The sequence below is a fragment of the Heliangelus exortis genome, chromosome 4 (genome assembly GCF_036169615.1).
Source record: "Heliangelus exortis chromosome 4, bHelExo1.hap1, whole genome shotgun sequence".
In the NCBI taxonomy this organism is placed as follows: Eukaryota; Metazoa; Chordata; class Aves; order Apodiformes; family Trochilidae; genus Heliangelus; species Heliangelus exortis.
This window is the reverse complement of record NC_092425.1, coordinates 43,486,034-43,504,721: the sequence shown is the minus strand read 5'-3', so window position 1 is coordinate 43,504,721 and position 18,688 is coordinate 43,486,034. Positions and strand designations below refer to the sequence as shown.

The 18,688-nt window shown below is 49.3% G+C and overlaps 1 protein-coding gene across 2 annotated transcripts; it reads right to left on the bottom strand.

The window, feature by feature from the left end:
• Nucleotides 1-3,583: 3,583 nt before the first annotated feature.
• Nucleotides 3,584-18,258, bottom strand: AREG (amphiregulin). Of its 2 annotated transcripts, none has more exons than XM_071744214.1 (6): nt 18,101-18,258; nt 17,779-17,961; nt 14,916-15,099; nt 14,317-14,475; nt 12,615-12,717; nt 3,584-3,663 (listed from the first exon to the last, which is right to left on the bottom strand). In XM_071744214.1, the coding sequence occupies exons 1-5, from the start codon at nt 18,141-18,143 to the stop codon at nt 12,630-12,632; spliced, it is 657 nt and encodes a 218-aa protein (XP_071600315.1). In that variant the 5' UTR covers nt 18,144-18,258; the 3' UTR covers nt 3,584-3,663; nt 12,615-12,629. The 2 variants fall into 2 exon arrangements, with proteins under 2 accessions (XP_071600315.1, XP_071600313.1); XM_071744212.1 differs by lacking the exon at nt 3,584-3,663 and adding an exon at nt 11,566-11,757.
• Between the last annotated feature and the right edge of the window lie 430 nt (nt 18,259-18,688).

Genomic DNA, 18,688 nt, shown 5'->3' with positions numbered 1-18,688 from the left:
TGGGCCTTAAAAAGACTGCAGCTGTTATAGGACAGGATGTGATGGCAAACGTCCTGTCACCTCCAGCAGCACCAGCCAGCCTGTGGAACACACTCGACACCCAAGGACAATAATTTGCTTATAACAACCCAAGCAAATCATTTGATTGCAGCCCTGGCTACTGTTCCTGCATGACAATTTTCTATGTAGTCTGGGATGCAAAAGGAGACAGGCACTATCTTCCCTTTGGAAGTACCCTGGACCCTTTGGAGTACCCAGCATTGGGTGTGCTGGAAAACGTTGTCTCAGCATTTCCTCTCCATATTCAATTCACCATGGAATAAAAACCAGGATTTCTGTCCTCCTCCCTTTGGAGGTAAGCTAGATTCCATGTATGGACACCAGTCCACCCAAGGCTTGGTGCTTGATGTCTTGTGTGCCTCGACCACCACAGCTGGAAGAAGAGGAGTCCCTGGCTCCAAAAGCAAAGCTTTACAGTGCCTGAAAGGAAGGGGAGTGGTACAGTGCAAGTACAGAGCACAGAGCCAAGGAGGCTTCTGTTTCTGCCATCTCTGCAGCCAGCACCTTTTGCCCGAATTCTCCTTTCACTGGCTCTTTGATTTTAAAGCCATTTGTATTCCCAGCCAATCCGTACTAAAAATAGGATTCCCTGCTAAGAATGGCACTGGCATTACTCACTTTGTGCTGAGCTCTCCTCTCACGCTACGTGGCCACACCTCCGGCTGGAGGAGTGTGCTGCAGTAATCATCCACAACTATGTGCTTCTGTGAGCAGGTTTTGAACCCTTGCCATCCTTTGGAAGCTCCCACTGGTTTTTCTTTCATGTGCTAATACGGTTCGGTGGCTTATCTCCTTTTGCATCCTTGGGGCACACCTCTTTGCAGACTGTATACCGACAGCCCGACCAAGTGGGAAAAACACCCAGGAGATACAGCCAGCCCCCTTCCTTCCCCTTGCAGTCCAGGCCAGTCTGCAGCTCTCAGCTGAACCAGGGATGCTGTTCTTACTTGCATTCAGGAAGAAACAATTTGCTCTCCCTGGAAGTTACTGCATCCTTTGGCTTTCAGAGTCAGCTGCTACACTCAAGTTGCTCATCAATTACTAGCATGGAGGCTTTCAGGTTTTCCTGGTGGGAGACACCCTTTTCCAGCTCAATTTTTCCAGGTGCTGGAATTTCTGCAGGGTATCACCCCTCCTCAGCATGCCTGGAGACCAAAGGCTGTGGGACATGGCACATACCCCTGGCCAGGTCTAGCTGGGCAGTTAAATGAATCCTGTTTTCTTTTTTATCAGCATTCTTTTGAGTTTTGCACACCACTTTCAAGTGCAGGAACGTGTTTCCTCCTGCAGTCCATGCAGCCAGTGCCAGAGCTGACTGTCATTTACTTGCTCTGATAAGGGGTTAAATATGCACAAGCAAACCTGGGCGTATGTTCATAATGCAGGTGGCAGTGATACTTTAAAGGAGGCACCTTTCTTTGTTCCCTTAATGATTCATTCATTGGGAGTGTGGGAATTAACCTATATAAATTTTTGCTACTAAGGAGATACACCTAGATCCTGAAATAGTGGATGGGTGAGAACCAGTTATAAAGGCATTGTCCTGGTAGCACAGAGAGAAACAAACCCACAGCAGCAGGCTGGGAATACATGACTGCCTGGCCTTTCTCACGGCAGGTTCTCTTGACCTCCTGTGTTCCAGTGACTCACTAAAAAGTCCTACTGGGCTGCAGGTGCCACCTCTGAGAGAGGCCTGACTTGACTGAGACCTTCAGCCTGGACTTCTCCTCCAGGGGCTGCACTCTGTCAGCTGGGGCTGCGTGAGGGGGTACCCGCTGGGGGCTGGAGTCAGCAGAGAGCACAGGCAGATGCACTTGGGTTGCACCAACACCGGGAGGCAGGTGTGAGATTGCATCAGGAAGGCAGTATGAAAAAGGAGGCTGGCTTGCCAAGCCTGGCTCAGTGCCCCCTTTGTGAGCTGCAGCTTGCACCTCATCAGCTGGGAGGTGGAAAAGAAACAGATTTGTATTTAGGGCACCTCACTAACGGAGAATTTGCCTCCTTCCCACCTAGACAGAGCAGGAAAGAAACCTTTCTGGGAGGCAGTGCAAAGTGAGCTGGAATTTCCACACTAACTTTTGTCTTGGTTTTGCCTGGAGAACTTCCTTTAGGCTCAATGAACAAGAGCTGATCAGCCTAAGACCCTCTAGAGAGTGCAGATCAATCCTGGTTTATCCACCAGAAGTTATAAATTACACCAGTGTCTGAGGAGCTGTGCAAGCTGATGGAAGCAGCAATGGTCAATGCCCTGTTGCTGGTTTCCTGCAGCTTTGAAAGGAGGTCACACAGTGCTATTGTTGCCAATGTGATGAGGTCTTGGTTGCTTAATCTCTTCAAGGTAGGCTCCCAGGGTGAGGTAACACCCCAGACACTGCAAAACCTGCCTGCATCTTGCAGACACCTCCAGCCAACCTTCCCCACACAGCAGAATGTGGGCAAGAGCTTAGAGAGCACAAGCCTGAAGAAGCAAAGAGGTCCTGGAGAGGCATCACCATCACACTGCAGTTGTGCCAGGACATCAGAGCACAAGAGAACCACAGAAGTCAGAAATGTACACACAGAGCTGAGTCTCACCCGTGAATTCTCCACTTAACTGTGCTGATCCTCTGAGAAGGATGTGGGTGTCACAGATGTGACAGAGGGTGGTGAGAAAATGATGTTTAAAGGTGTGAAGCACCACCAATCTCAGCTGCCTAAGGGGGGCAAATCAGAGGGCTGGTGTTCCTGGGGAAGCACACAGCCACTCACATCCCAGAAAGGCACAGGGACTGGGGGCAACAGCTATTCAGACACACTGTGGTACCACAACACCCTCGGGACAGAGCCTAGAGCAAGCAGAACACAGGCACCAGGAGGCTATACTCCCAGCACAAAGATAAAACATCCACCTCCAGTGGCTCTCTCTGGCCCAGCTGCCCCGTCCTGGTGGCCCCAATCCCATCGGCCAGGGCCTCTGAGCTGTAATTAGCCACAGCAGGCTATCTGTGGGCTGTGAGACAGTGTCCTCTGGGAGGCCAGGCTGAGACACCACACCAGGGCATGGCAGCAGGTGTGTGGGCACAGCAACCCCAGGCAAAGCACTCTCCTGTGGCATATCCTGTTCCTCCTCAAGACATGTAAAGGTCTCTGGCTTAGCTGTGCTCACGGGTGATACCATCTGTTTAATCAATGTGCTACAAAGTCATCCCAGATGCTTTGCATTGGAGACAGCTTTTCCAATAGTAATTAGCGAGGTTGGGGGGTGAAGAAACAATTGTCAGGCTTCTTTTTGCATAGGTCATGGCATTAGTAGCAAACTGCCTCCCCCTAACTCCTGCTTCCTCCTCAACCTGATAACTGTGAGCCTCCTGTGCTCCACTTTAGGAGCCACTGCACAGGACTGTTTCATAACCAGGCCTGAGGGTTTGTCTGCTGCCTGTCCTATTTCCTCCAGAGCACCTCGGATCAGCTGGGCCAGAATGTCTGTCTGTGCCACACTCCTGTGCTACCTGGATGGGAGATGGAAACCTACCTGCTGAAGCAGAAGATGGCTTCTTGCTCCTGGTCTTGGCCTTAAGCCATGGTACAGCTGCCAGACAGGCCTCCCAAATCGTGTTGCTTGCTCTAAAAATCAGAAGAGGAAATAAAGTGAGTCCTGCTGTTTTCAAAGTCCTCAAGGTAACATTTACTTCATACACTGAACTTCATCCCTTCTGTCCCTAGGGGCCATAAATGTCCCTGCTCAAACCAGGCGTGTGAAGCTTTAGGTTCTCAGGCCATGTCTGCATGCCAGGAGCCAGCCCTTTGTGCAAAACAGCATCTCCAGGGACTGGGCCCCTGAAGGGACTGGCTCTGCTAGTCCACCACAGTACCAGGCAATTGGAGATACTTAGATTTGATGTGCATGCACACAAAGACACCTACAAAACACCTTAAGCCCCTCCAAAGCTTCATACTGAAACACTGTTAATCCAAAAGACCAAAAACTACAACTGTTTCCCCCTTGAAGCTCCATTACTGATGCAAAGGTTCAGAGGGAAGTCACGAGGGCTGACAACCCTGCACAAAGCCCTCGGTCTGAGACACCCTTTCTGAAAGGCTACAGTGCTTTCCATAAAGTTATCTGCACCATCAGCTGTTAATCAGCACAGACCAATTGATTCCATCTTCCACTAAACAAGGGCCTGGCTCATCCTTGTTTTGGTAGATGCTTGCCCGTGATAGTTGTGTCGTGATGGTGAAAGACAGGAGGGCTCGGTGGCACTTTTGGTGCTGTTTCACTTATAATTTCATTTTGTCACCAGACTCAGAGCCCAGGGAAGGGTTAATCCCTTCTCTGCTTTTGCCAGGTATCAGCTGTTCTACTGTCAGGATCCCTGGATCACCCAGGTTTTGGTGAGGTAAGTGGATGTCCTTGCAGGAGCTCCTGAGGGAGGAGCTTTGGGAAAACCAGTCAGGACTGGTCCTGCCAGCCTCGGGAGCATTCCTGTTCCCATGCTGATGCAACTGGATCCAATCTCCTGGCAGACCAGCTGGCCACTTTCCAAAGAGCTCCCTGCAGACTGGCTCCAAGCTGAGCTGAGACCCAGGGTGGCTGTGATGAAATTTGAGCAAGGGGACAAAAGGCCTTTGGCTGTCATTAAAGCTGGGAACACTTGATGAAGATAAAGCTTGCTATTAATTGGCTCCTCCCAAGCAAACACGAGCTGCCTTGTTTTGCTGGAAGTTTCCCATTCTGTGGAGCATCCCTCCAGCAGCAGCCATCCCGGGGATGTTGAATCATAGTGCTGAACCAGTTGCTTGGGATGCCTGAGTGGGATTCGTTCGGACTGTTGTGCAAGAGCAGAGTGAGATGGGGCAGCACTGAGTGCTTTCAGAGGCACCACTCATCCTACCCCCACCTGGTGTTCAGTGTGCAACAGCTTTATGTGCTGACCTCCTGGAGACGAAACAGCTGAATGGTGAGCCTGGCTGAAGCACAATTCCAGCACCAGGTAAAATAAGAAACAGGGTTTTAACAGAGAGAAAGATGCAAAGTCAAGCCATGAGTGTAAACCACCTTCCAGCTGCACCAGGAAGACCTCAGTTACCTACGTGTGTCTTCTGAATGGAAGCAGCTATTAGCACATGCCAAGATAATCTCAGCAAAGAGAATGATGAAATGCTTTAATCATGTCTTAAAGCAGAATTTCCCAGACTCCAGCAAGAGGATGGGATGCTCTGAACACTCCTCTTTTCCTTGAGCTCCTGCTAAATCAGACAGAACTCACACAGATGCTACAGGGACTGAGATTTGACAGGGCTGGTGGTTAACAAGCTCCCCAGCAGCACCCTGCACCACCCCTCCCCAGCTTTTCTGGTGATATTTTTGCTAACAGACACACATTGTTGAGTCTTGCACTGCTTCCTCATTAGCACTGCAGTGATTTCTTATGTAAATCATGCCAGCCCACAGAAAAACCAGTTCAGTTCCAGTCTGCGCTGCTGGGATGGACACAGAACAGAGGAGAAAAGTTCTGATGATCCTGGTTGGGGTTTTGTTTTTTGTTTTCAAAAATAGAAAAACCAAGGACCAGGCATAAAAGCAGTAATTGCATATCTTCCTCTGCAAGCAGAATCACCCTCACATCTGCAGGGACTGCTCCAAACACAAAATTCCCCTGGCTACCTATTTGCAAGTCCATCACCAAGCTTGAATGCTCAGCAGCAGCTTCTGTGCACCTAATTAAAGGTCTTCTGAGCATTTTTGTCTGTGGGCCTCATGTCTTCTTTCAAATCTTAACTTTATCTTCTAAAGGTATGGCTATGTAGCTAATGGCAACATATCTTTTCCATGTGGTGTCTCATAAACTATAAATGTGACTAAGAAAAATAAGTGCACAGCTGCTGCTGATGGAAGCTTCCCCCAGGCCTGGAAATGCTTTCTGCTTTTTATCCACAGCACAGGAAGCAGTTCTGTGCCCATTCCCCATGGAGCCTGCAGACAGGTGAGAGGTGCCTACAAAAGGCCCTGAAGTGTGGCACGCATCCAAACAGCACAGGGGCCATTCCTGGGGGTGCCTTTCCTTAGTGCCTGCAGCAGTTTGAGGGGAAATTTAGCACTTCATGAGCTCTTTCATAGGTGACAACAGAGCTCATGGGAATTATTCTAGGTAAGTCTTTAAAACTGAAAGGAAAGTCACTATTCTTCCACGGCAGGGGAACTGATGGGACATCATAGTGCAAAGCCCTGTATTTTTTCTGTCCCATTTTGTTCTACCCTGCTACTCTGCCCTTCCAGCTGAAATCCCAGCTGCTGCTGCCTTTTCCAGGCACTGTGCTACTGCTTGCATACAACATCTAAACATGATGAAGACACACAGCTACTGTTCATGTTCTTGAAAAGCTTTCATCATAAACGAGAGGCACCAAGACCTGACAGGACATTTGTTGCCCTAAGCCCTGGTTTGGTTTTGTTCCGTTCTGCTCCACCCAAGGGGTGTCTGCCTTTCATCCCTGACAGCAATCATCTCTGGGCAGAAGACAGGAAAGTGCCTTTTGACTGGAAGGAGCCGGATCCACAGGAGGCAGAGGGCACGTCAGCCAGGCAGACGGATCGCACCGGGAGCGCTCATCCCTAGGGAAATCACATTCAAAAGTGGCATTTGCAACTCTTTCTACCTGGGTTTTCTGGGTGGGCCTTTCATCATTTCTGAGCAGAAACCATCCTGCTTAGGAATGGGAGGGCAAGGGATGTGAGGGGACGGGAAGGCTCGTGTCTAATTCCTGGGATAGCTACCAGGTTCAGCCCTTGTTCGAGCACCAGCAGTTCACCTCACATCCCACAGCAGCCCAGGGAGGGAATGCAGACCTGGCAGCACTGGACTGCTTCTGAGGGGCTCAGACCCTGTGCTGACAGGAGCTGTGGGTGCCCCAGAAGAGACATTTTAAGATCCATTCATTGTTTTAGACCCCTACAAGTAATTCGTTTCCACCATTTGGTAAGCAGCTACCTGCAGTGCTGGGGACATTTCCTCCCCTAAGCAAATAAAAGCAGAACTGATGCTAAAACATGTACTTCCTTGTCCTCTGCAGAACTAGCAGGTTCCAAGCACCACCCATGAAGCACTGCAGTCTGTAAGCAACTGCTGTCTGATAGCCAAACACTAACTCATTGCCAGCTGGGTAAGGCAAATCTCACCCCAAGGAGGAAGCAGTTTTACGAGGTCTGGACCAAAGCACCACCAGGCAAGAATCCAACAGCAGCTACAAGTACTGATGGTGTTTTCTGAGTGTGCATGGCATGAGGGTATCAATCTAGGTGAAGACATGTAGAAAACACTGGATTATATCAGATTCTCAGACTATTTACCTTTGCTTTTTGCCCCAAAATGCAAAGACAAGAGGCTTAATTATTTTGGATGGTGAGCTGGAAATTTTTTCTGAATTCTATACAAAATGATGTGTCTTCTGACACAAGAACCTAGAGAAACTGCTACTTGCCTTACTAGGAAGAGGTACTTTGCAAGCATTCTTCTACCTTGGACTTAAAATGTCCCCCCTGACAGGTCTCCTTTGGTTGAAAGACACAAATCCTGATTCCTTGGTTTTGGGCCTAGATCCACAGACAGCAAAATTTCCCTCTGCCACTCACAGGTGCAGCTGTCTGAAGGAAGCACCCCGAGGTGCAGCCAGTGAGGGTTCTGTCTGCTGGGAGGTGTAGCCAGCAGAGGCACGATAGGTATGTACAGCCTGGCTCACCAAATGAGAAGGGATCCAGGGCTGCTTATTAAAGGCTGTCTGACCCCTCTGCTCACTGATTGTTCATGTCAGGAGACTCCAACACTGACACTGAGACAGCTGGCCCCTGCTCCTCCAGCACACTCACTCACTGCACTGCACCCAGCTGCCACCAAGAAGGTGAAGCCATCACTTCCTATCACAGATGAGGCCTCAAGAGCCAGGTGACTGCAGGAGAGCTCACGGGAGTGAGACACAGCATCAGTGCATTGAGGAAACCTCTTCAGGAAGAGGCAAACATCTGTCCAGTTAACAACCTCACTTTCAGCTAGGTCTGCTCAGGCAGTTCACTGAAGGAAGGCACTGTCCTCTCCAACAACTCTTAAGACACTCAAAAGCTCCATCAGGACAGAACAAAGAAAAAGACAGTGAGGAGCTATTTTTTTTCTCTACACTGTGCAATAACTATGGAGAACAAAACATTCAGGAAAGAGGACAGAATAATTGTGCAAGCATACATGACCCTCACATTACCAGAATTCCTGGATACTGATCTCCATATTGAAAATACCTTGCAAAATCAGCTGTGCGTGCAGAAAATTATGCAAGAACATCAGGCTACTCTTCCAGGTCACTGCTGAGGCAGCTGCGAGTGACAAGGACACAGAAGCTCTCCTGTCATAGCAACACTGCCACTGCAAGTGCAAGAATAATTTGGAGGCATAACTTGGTAATAAGCTGTGGGATCAGACACCCAGGCATACTTAGCAGAACTAAGGCAGCTCCTGGCTGTGCAGGATCAACAATTAAACTTATCTGCCTGCAGCAGGTCAGATTTGTTTGTCACACGAGGGTAGCATCCTTGGACTGGGACATAGAGTTCCAGCCACCAGTTGTGCTTTTTGTTTTTTAATCAACCAACTCACTGGACACTGTAGGTCTTGACAGTGCATAAGCACCAAGTTTAGCTCAGGAAGCTGCTTGCAAGCTGTTATTAGTCAGGACCACAGCTCAAACAGAAAAAAACATTACTGCTTGCTATCAAACACTACAGCACTCCTGGATGTGACTGACCCAGAGCAAGTCTCCCCTTTGAGCAAGCTGCTGGCTGCCCAGCCTCCCAAAAAATCTGGCTGTGACTTAAATCCTTAGGTTCCTAAAGACTTAAGAACAAGTCTCCTCTGAAGCCCACCCTCCACAGATTCCAAACTATTAGCTAAGGAGACTCAAAAATGACTTTCCTTCCTGATTACTGACACAAGCCCAAGCCAGGACAACTCCATCTGATACTTAAATTTTCAAGAGTCTGAACTCTCAGAAAGGGCCTCTCCAGTTCCTAACTGCCTGTTTTTGGAAAATACCCTCCAGTCCACACAATAATCAGAGTATGAAAAATACAGAACAGGTGGAACTTACAAGTTGCACTGGTAGCTTCACTCCTGCTAAGTTTTTAAGCTGGAGAGGGAAGAGAGAACACATCTCCATTTCCTACCCCAGCATTGGTTTAGCCTAGCAAGTAGAAAGCCCTGTAATTACACCAGAAAGACTAGAGCCAGGAGAGTTTCTGGAGGAAGAGTTTAATGGCTTTCAAAGGGGAGCTGTAACCCATTCCCAGTCTCACTAGACTATGGCTCAGTTACCACTGAGATTGAGCTTGTTTACTCCAAAGCAAAACTCTTGGCAGGACTTACAGAAACAGCTTTTCTTGCCAGAGCTCTAATAGCAAATGTCTGCGGAAAAGCCGCTTGGAGAAGTGCTGTTTACTCTGGTAATGAGGCAAGTTCCCTGGAATGAAGTCTTGCAATCTTCCCAAGGGATGTTGCAATACCTTACCTGTACCTCAGCTGCATACCATGCAGCCTGCTCTCAGCATCCAAGTCTGAGAACTTCTTGGCTAAGTCAGAGGGCCAAGGCAAATGTACCTCAGCTGCTCTGGACAGGACTATGCTCTGCCCCTGCACTGGGACACAACTCAGCCCTGGAACTTGTCCTTTTCCTTCCCTGCTTCAACCCAAGCCACAGCCAGAAACACCTCTTGAAGATGCTTTTGAGTAAAAAGCCTCAAAACAAAGATTCTCAATCATCTTCACCATGACTGCAACTTGAAAGCCAAGCTCACCCCCTCAACACTTTTTTTTCTTAGGCAACTCCTAACTTAGAGCCCAGCTCCCTGCTGGAAGTGCTTTGATGGAACAACAGGACCTAGTTGGACTAATAACTACCCAGGGAGGAAGAAAAATTCAAGGCAGAGAGTGGAGGCCAAGGCTCCCTTTCTGTTTAGGGAGTCACTGGCCTGAGGCTATTGTGCTTTTCCTCATTTCTTTAAGACCGAGTTTCAAGCCACTGTCCAACTTCCCTGACCACACAGAGATGAAAGGCTCTCCCCTCTGCAACATTCCCAGCTTGAGACCAGTGCAAAGGGCTACTCATCTGCTCCAACATCAGAGATCCTGCTGCCAAAGAGCTGCCTCACTTGGTCCCTCCTTAATCCACGGACTAAAAGATTCCTTTGTAGTTGAATTAAATGGACTTCCTACTGAGACAGGTACTTGCATTTGCACGTTTTGTTTACAAACAGCTTGCACTCTCAGGATCACCGAGTTCATATTTCACACCTGGCTGCAGAGCTTCTCAGCCCTACCTTGTGCTCTCACATGTTGAAATTTCTGCTTTGAGGAGAAACCAAGCTCTAATTTTGAGTGTTTATATGTACTCCTGAGAGCAGGAAAAAAAAAATCTTACCATGATTAGGTTATGTAAAAAGTTTAATTATAAAATAAATAAGTTTGTTATGGAAACATTAAATATTAAATACAGTAATAAATATTTACACATTTACAGATATGACTTGACAATTAATGGTGTTTCTCTGCTACCAGAAGAATTCTGCTCTGTTTATACAGAACACATTCACTCTTCCAAGAAGAAACTGAACTCAAATAATACTCTGTGCTCAAGACTGAATGGAAAGTTCAAGAAAGTAAGGACACCGGGGTCAGAAAAGTTTGAGGTAAGTCGAGTTCTTCACACCAGAGGTAAGAGCACAAGAGACCACTGCTTGCAGTGTCAGTGCATGAATTTAATTCTTCAGAGGAACAGGTTCTTGGTCAGGTTCATCTGGATGGATCTGATATGAAGCATTTTAAACTTTTAAGTGCTGCTTAAAGCAGCATCAAGTATCTGGGTAACAGAAGTAGCTTTGTGTTTATAACAGAGGTGTCCAGGTTTATCAGCTTGTTAGAGCATGGATCTTCTCCTTCAGATCTTGCACTTAGTGTCTCAGCATCCTGAGGAGCCTAATTTTACCTCAGGCTAGCACACACAAATGGATAGCTCCACTCACACAACGAGTCCTACTGAATTCAGAGGGATTACTTTCCACACATACAGTAACAGAACCCAGGTGTGGCTGACAAAGATCTGTCACCAACGCCCTGCAAGTCAGAACTAGAGATGAAGTTCTTTGAATCTGATATCAACAGGGAGCACAGTGACAGCAGAATGAGGTTTTTTGCATCCACTGAGGTCTAGGGAGAGAAGCCATCCAGCACTCTTCCCCTTTTAACTTTGGGAAAGGGAAGGGAATTTTCCCCCCTCCATCTATTCCTGAAAGCCACAACAAGCTCTCTCCCTTAGGGTTAGAGCTGCCAAAGGAGAGACTTGCTACCAGAAGAAAGTCCCTCCACACAACAGCAGAGACTGGAGCTCCAGCACGGATAGAGGAGGGCTCAGTAGAAGCAGTCTCTGGCAGGTCTTGACAGCAGGTCCTCTACCCCACAGTGGCAGCTCCTTCCACATCCTTGTGCCAAGATGTGGTGGTAACTGTCCTCCCCAGCAAGCGATTCAGCAGCAAGTGGCACGTTGACATCTCCTTGCAGCAGCCCCTGTCTTGGTGAAACAGGGCTTTAGTGGCAACAGCTCCAGCCCACAGTGTCCAGGTGGATGTGTCAGGTAGCCAGAGGTACCCTGCAGCTTGGCAGTGGCCACATGAGAATTGTTCTGTAAGGGGCAGACCAGGCACATTAATCACCACCCAAGACACCAGCACTCTGTGCTAGAACCGTGTCAAACCACAGCAGCAGCAGGCAGGTTAAGCATGAGCACGCACCTGAGGAGACTCTTAGACACTCTTCAGCTGCAGGTAAGCTTTCAGCAAAGCATCCCAAGCATCCCTGAACAGAGCTTGGACAATGTGCAAAGCAAAGCTGCTGAGTTCTGCCCACACTGCTCAGGACTATCCTGTACAGCTTCCTCCTTCAGCCTGTAGTACAACTCCTGGTCAGTAAGGGTCCTTGAGGCTGCTTGCTCAGAAGAGACCAACTTGCTTCCTCATTAAAATCCACCAGATTTCTCCCAGGAATGATCCAGTGGTCCATGAGCTTTACCACTCAGAGGCTATGAAAGTATGAAACTTGACTGAGAAGCTGTCTATGGTGCTTAGTCTTGGTCTACTGCCTCTAAGCACCAGCAATGTCCTGATGCCTTGCACAGAAGACATGAACACTATCAGTACTCCTCTTACAAGGGGTGATGATCCACTTGGCTGCTGCATCCTCTCCCACGATGGAAGTCTACCACAGCTTCTTGCACCGATCCTTTCCTCCTAACTGCACTCACCCCAGTACAGCCTCCTACCCAGGCTTTTTCTTTCAGAGAGCAGCCAGGAAGCTAACAGCACTCGGGTGCTTTCAGAAAACCAGAAAACTGAGCCAACCTTCACCTGTAACTTATGTGTTTCAAGGCACTCAAGTGTTAGAAACAAACACCAGCTTTGCAAAGCATGCATGCAATTCCCAAATGGTAGCTCCAGCCTGGAAGGACCAAAAGGCATTTTAAGATTAAGTCAGCTTTCATACCTGCTTTCTCCTCATTTACACACCGACGTGGCCGTTTCTGTTTTCTTGTCGAAGTTTTTTCCTTTCTTCTTTCTCTTCATATTGAGGACACTTTTTCCTGACCCTGTGGAGAATGTTAGAGGTCATTTTGAACCCTGACGTTCCTCCTTTGCTGTTACCAGCACCCATTCCCTCCACAGCACTTAGTCTCATGTCCTTTGAATTCCATAGCACCAGGCAGTTTCAACAAGACAGTGTTTAAGCAGTGGGCATCAAGCAGTATCTGAAGGTAACATCAAGAATCCCCTGAGATAGGGACTGGCAGTTTCTCCATACAGCACCAGGACTTCTTGGCATCATGATGAAGAGAGTTTATTGCTGGAGTTGAGCAAAGCACCAGGAGCCTTTCTGAGAGAAAGATTTCCTGGCTGCTTTAGCAAAGAGCTGCAGAGATCACACAGCTTCCCTCCACTCCAGAGTCCTGTGGACTTGAAGTATTTGAAATCCCTGTCCCCTTGATGTGACCCTTGAACACATGATAAACAAGCTGCTTATTGATTTTCTCCCAGTTTCTCCCAGTATTTTCTAGTAACTGTTCCAAACAGACCATCTGGTTTCTCTGGATGAAGGTATAGAATAATGGACTTCATGCATCAAGCCTCTGAGAGTCTAGAGCACAAAACACATGTAACCCCCCTCCATGGCTTGCTGCAGAAACTCAGTGATTGTTTGCTCTTACAGAACTACAGAACTGGTTATCTCTCCTAGCAGCAAGGAATGAGGCAGTGGTTCAGAGAACAAGTGTTCATCCCAGCATTCCTGAAGTTCAGATCTAAATATGAAGCAACAGTGACATGACAAACGCACACCTTATTTCCTGAATTGCAGGAGAGGGTACAGCATGTACCCAGTTTGGTTGGTGTTCTTCATTAAGATCTAAAATTAGACTGAACTTTTGAGTTTCACCTACAACATCCCAAGCCCAGCTGTAGTGCAGCTGCCATGTCAGCACCAGAGGACAGCTCCAGCACCCAGGAAACACTGGAGTCAGGCTTCCCGTGCTGACTAACCCCAGCACAAACTCCTGGAGAGCACACTGGCAAGAAGGAAAGGTAGAACAGGCAGCAGCTGCTGCATACTGCTCATCAGCAGTGCAAAGGAGAGTTTGATACAAGGCCTCAAACATGTACCCAGAAAAGCTCTTAGTTTATTCACAGCCAGGAGCCCAGATTCTGAGCAGCTGGTGAGGCTGGAACTGTTGTTCCCTCCATCTCACCAGCAAGCAGTACAGTACTGGGCACTGAAAACACTTGTACCCCACTTGCTTCCCTCCACTGTGTGTTTAAGCCCAGCAACACCCATTTCCTTCCCTCTGGCTGTGCACCCTGCTGCTGGATACCAGCCTTGCCTGAGGCTGTCCCACTAGTGCTTGCAGACTTCTCCATGAGGATGAAGGCATGGCTGTGTCAGCCTTAATGCTCCTCCACTCTCATGTTAAAATAAGGGTCATAGGCTGCCTGAGCCCAGTAGTGAGAAAGAGCAAGCAAAGCGAGTCACTTATGAACCTCTCAGCCCTTGCTTCTACCCTCAGGATGTATCCAAGCTGGGATAAGAGCACAGCCCTTCTGGATGTCTTCACACAGGTCACTCAGATGAGCCATGCCCCTCTCAGGTGCCTGACACAAGCTTAGAATGGAGAGACAGCAAGGAGTGTAATACTTACTGCACTATCACGATGATGAGTACAGTAATGAAGCTGATGCTTGAGAGCAGGACAGCTACCACTACCAACACAGTCTTTGAGTAGTCTGCAACATCATTCTTCCTTTGAGTCTTCATGAACTGTTCACCACACCGCTCACCAAAAAAATCCTGATCACACCTGCAGGTAAACATTAACACAAGGTCTTATCAGCTCCAGTGCTGTCTGGAGCCAAGGACTCCCACACACAAACCTGCCTTAGCCATCTTCCTCGTTTCCCATGAATCCATGCTCCCTTTAGAGCGTGTTCATGAAATGCAGTCACTGCTCTAGCACAGGGTTTGTCAGCATTTCAACAAGTCGAGATTAGTTTGGGCGTGATGTCCCATCAGGACACGCCTTTTCATTCTTTTGGTTTGAGTTTATGACCAACTGATGAGTTCAGTGGCTTGTTATGCATCTCAGATTCCATCATCACTTAATTTACATGGCAGAAAGATTCTCAGTCAAAATACAGCAGGGGATGGACCCAGGCCAAGTTGACACTGATTTCTCCTGAGCCCTCGTATGCCACCAGCTCACACCATTCACAACTACCTCATAAGGTACAAGCAACTTACTTGCAGGTCACCATCTGGAGATGCTCCAGGTATACGCATTCACCGTGGATGCAAAAATTTTTGTATTCCATTTCACAGGGAGTCCCTTTCTTTTTGTTTTTCCCTTTGTTTTTCTTCCTTCTTGATTTTCCACCATTCTTCTCACCACCCCTCTTTGTCGGTTTGGGTTTAACCACAGGTTCAACTGCAAAAAGGGATAAGATGATTCAGTCCAGCAATCTAAGAAGCAAGATTCTGCAAAAGCTGAAGGACACGTTAGTGAGGGGTAGGAGGATGGTCACTGCTGGAGAACCTGTGATCAGGAAGCATAGGATGCAAGTGAGCAAGCAGCCGGGCACAAGAGCAGCAAGCTTAAAGCTCACGAAGCACAGCTCTGCCATCACGGAGAGCAACAGCAGAAGATGAGCTGAGAGAGCCAGAGATGAAGAGCAGAGCTGGAGGGCTGCAGCATTTCACAGCATAGGATCCTGCAGTGAAACCACACAGCTTCAAGCAAAGATCTGCAAAGAACGTGGGGTTCACACTGAGCTGAGCCATCCCCCAGTTTGATATTGACTCAGATGGAAGGCCAAGAGCCTCCATCACTCTAAGCCCTCCATTTGCATCAGTGATGAAAGGCATTATAACTCACTAGGTAGTCCTGGGCACCTGCAGAGGCAAGACAGCCTGCTATCCCAGTTAGCATACTTGTTTCTCTCAAATAACCTGCAGTGCTGTCTTCAGCAGAAAGTTCATTTCCAGTTCTCCTACTTTGCAAGAGATGCACCCAGGGAGTGAAAGCAGGATAGTGGTTACTTGTTCTGCCGCTCACTGTTGCCCCTCATTATCTCAATTAAGACAAACCTCTAGAAGAGTGTGGTTTAAAATGCTGGTGACTTAGTACCCTTCAGATTTAAGCAAGGGCAATCATTTGCCTTTTGCTGGGGAGAACAAGCTTAAGCCCATCACTAAGGGTCCAAAGCTCTGTAGCTGTTCTGTGCAGCAAAGCTCAGCAGCAGTGTATCAGAGCAAGGTGGTACAACCCTGCTGCTCTGAAGAAACCATCCCTTCACTGCTACCCAAAAAGCAAACCCCCCTGGCACAACACTGTGCTCTTCAGGAGCAACACTTAACCAAGAGAGTTTCAACAGGTCCCACGAGCAGCAGAGCTATTTTACAGCACTCTTCAGTTTCTCTACCTTGCTCTGTAGATCTAAAAAATAATATTTTACTCTGAGCACTATGCATATAGGCAATCACCACACTAGGATGCAACTTGGTCCAACTGCTTCATAACCCTGTATTTCTAGTGACAAGAAGAGAGCCTGCACAAAGAAACAAGGTGTAGTTCACTGTTGTCTAGACAGCTGATTGTTTCAACTTCTAGAGCAACAAGCCTGGCTTGAAGTAACTTAAAAGCAAAAACGCCTTCAGCAACCAGAAGTCTGATTCAAATGGTATAAGCTATATTAATATGTAAACAAGGAACACTATTCCTGCAGCAAGGTTTCCTGTCCCTGGAAGTGTGAGCTTCACTACTGACAGCTGAGGCCCCTTATCTGTCCAGTTTAACTTGATATTTAGGTTCACACTTTGATAACTGAGGCTGCTTCCATTCTCCCCTCTTCCAGGCTCAGCTTGTCAGTTTGATCTCGGTGTGCCTGTCTGCAAGCTGCACAGCTATCCACAGTCGAATCAGAACAGCTTGAAGGCTCCACAGATAAACCTCACACCAAGTAGAAGAGCAGGTCTAGAAACCAACCACCTTTGGTAACAATTCTGGTTTCTCTGTAGTCATACAGCACTTAAGTCACCAAGCCAGTAGTCTTACAGGCCAAACTGCTCGATAACTCTCACATTCCTGTCTCCCCTCGAGGTCTTCCACTCATGAAAAACTTCAGCAAGGTCCACAGATTTCCCAGACTGAGTACCTGGGGCACAGCCCCTCCTTCACCATCCCTGGAGGTGTTCAAGAAACAGGTAGATGAGGTGCTACAGTGGATGATTTAGTGGTTAGGGGTTGCAGGGCAGAGAGTTGGACTTGATCTTATAGGTTCTTTTCCAACATTGATGATTCTATGATTCACCTAAGAAGGGTCTTTTAGTCTCAGTCAGGTTTCTGGATGTTTCTGCAGGACAAACAGTATCCAGAGCCACCCTAGAGGGCAACAGCACCAGCCCACTAACATCACCTGAGACTGAAATCACTTGTAGGTCTCTGCTTTGTGTTACAATTGCACTTAGAGCAGAAGCAATGAAATCCTCCCATCCCCATAGCCAGGTATGCTATTCTGACCTTCTCACAGCTTACAAGTGGGGAAAGCCCAACCAATTCATACAATATAGCTACTGACAGTGAACTATTGCCTGAAAGATGCTGAACAAACTTCCCTGCAGCCACTTCAGAGTTTAAGTGTTTGCTTTCCCAGGAAATTTTAGCCAGCTCCAACGCACATAAGCCATCATGAGAAACCAGCCAGGAAATCCCTGGAGTAACAAAGACAACCTGATGTAAAACATACTTTGGGGTCAAACAGCACCCACAAGCCCCCTGAAGCTTCCGTGAGAAGCGGGTGGCAGCTGCTGCCCCCCCGCACCCCTCCCGTGGGGAGGTTCGGCAGGCTATCACCCCACCCGCAGCTCCCACGCACGCTGCTCACAGCCACGCTCAGTTTCCATCCCTGACAGACTATTCCTCACGCACAAGGAATAGCAGAAGTTTCAAGCAGAAGGGCGCTTTGGCTCGGTGCTTTATGAGCCCCCGGCAGCCGCCTCAGAGAAGCGGCGTGTCCGCCAGCAGCCGGTGCTGGCAGCCGGGGAGCTCCCGGGCTGAGGAGCTCTCCCCTCACAGCTGCGCCCGTCCCGCGGCAGGCTACCGACTCACCTCGGATCAGATCATCCACGATGTACTGATGGACGGGCAGCGCCTCCTCGTACTCCTCATCCTCCTCGTAGTCGGGACCCGGCACCGCCTCACCCTCGCGGGCTTCGGGCTCCCGCTGCCCGGCTGCCCCGTGTCGCTCCGGTTCCGTGGCGTTGGCCGAAGCCCCTTGCACGGGCCGCCAGGCTGCGAGGGGGCAAAATGGCGCCGTGGGCAGGGGGCGAGACAACCGCTGGCGCGCGACAGCCCCCTCCCCTCCCCAGCCCCGCGGCGCTGCCCGCTCACCCTCACCCTCCCGCTGCCCCTGCCCCTGCCCCGCACGCACCTGCCAGCACTGCCAGCGCGGCCACCAGCGCCACGGCTCGCATTGGCGGTCCCGGGAGGCGACAGACGGACAGACAGACAGAGAAGGAGCTGCGGGGCAGAGGGATGCGGTGGCGGCGCGCGGCAGCGGTGATCAGCGCTCCATGAGGAGCCGCCCGCCGCCGCCGCAACTTATATAGGCGGCTGCCGCTCGCGCGCCCCGACGTCATCGGGGTGGGGAGGGCCGGCAGGTGAGGGCGCGACGGGGCGGGAGGCAGCGCGGGCCCCGCCCACCCGGTGCGGCGGAGGGATCTGCGGGCCGGGGCGCATCACTCCGCGTTGCCACGGAGACAGATTCACAACACAGAGCAGAGGCGGGTGCGTGCGCGGACACACTGCCCGCTGCCCCCGCTCTTTGCTCTGCCCCACGCACCCCGGGATCGCGGTGGCCACCACAGCCCTCGCCTGAGAATGAAATTCGGGCAGTGGGTTGTGACAACCCAGAAAAACCCCTCCGGAGGAGGAAGGAGGAAGGGATTGATGCCCCTCTGCTCCAGTCGCTGCCGAGCTTTGGGAACGGAGGATGTGGGTGACCTCCTGAGTGAGGGGG

What these genes read in the sequence shown, in the direction of transcription:
- AREG (XM_071744214.1), bottom strand. Translation starts at nt 18,143, where the DNA reads ATGCGAGCCGTGGCGCTGGTGGCCGCGCTGGCAGTGCTGGCAG. An exon ending in CGCGCTGGCAGTGCTGGCAG is followed by an intron (nt 17,962 to 18,100) that starts GTGCGTGCGGGG and finishes GCCCCCTCGCAG; the next exon opens with CCTGGCGGCCCGTGCAAGGG. An exon ending in CGTGGATGATCTGATCCGAG is followed by an intron (nt 15,100 to 17,778) that starts GTGAGTCGGTAG and finishes CCCTTTTTGCAG; the next exon opens with TTGAACCTGTGGTTAAACCC.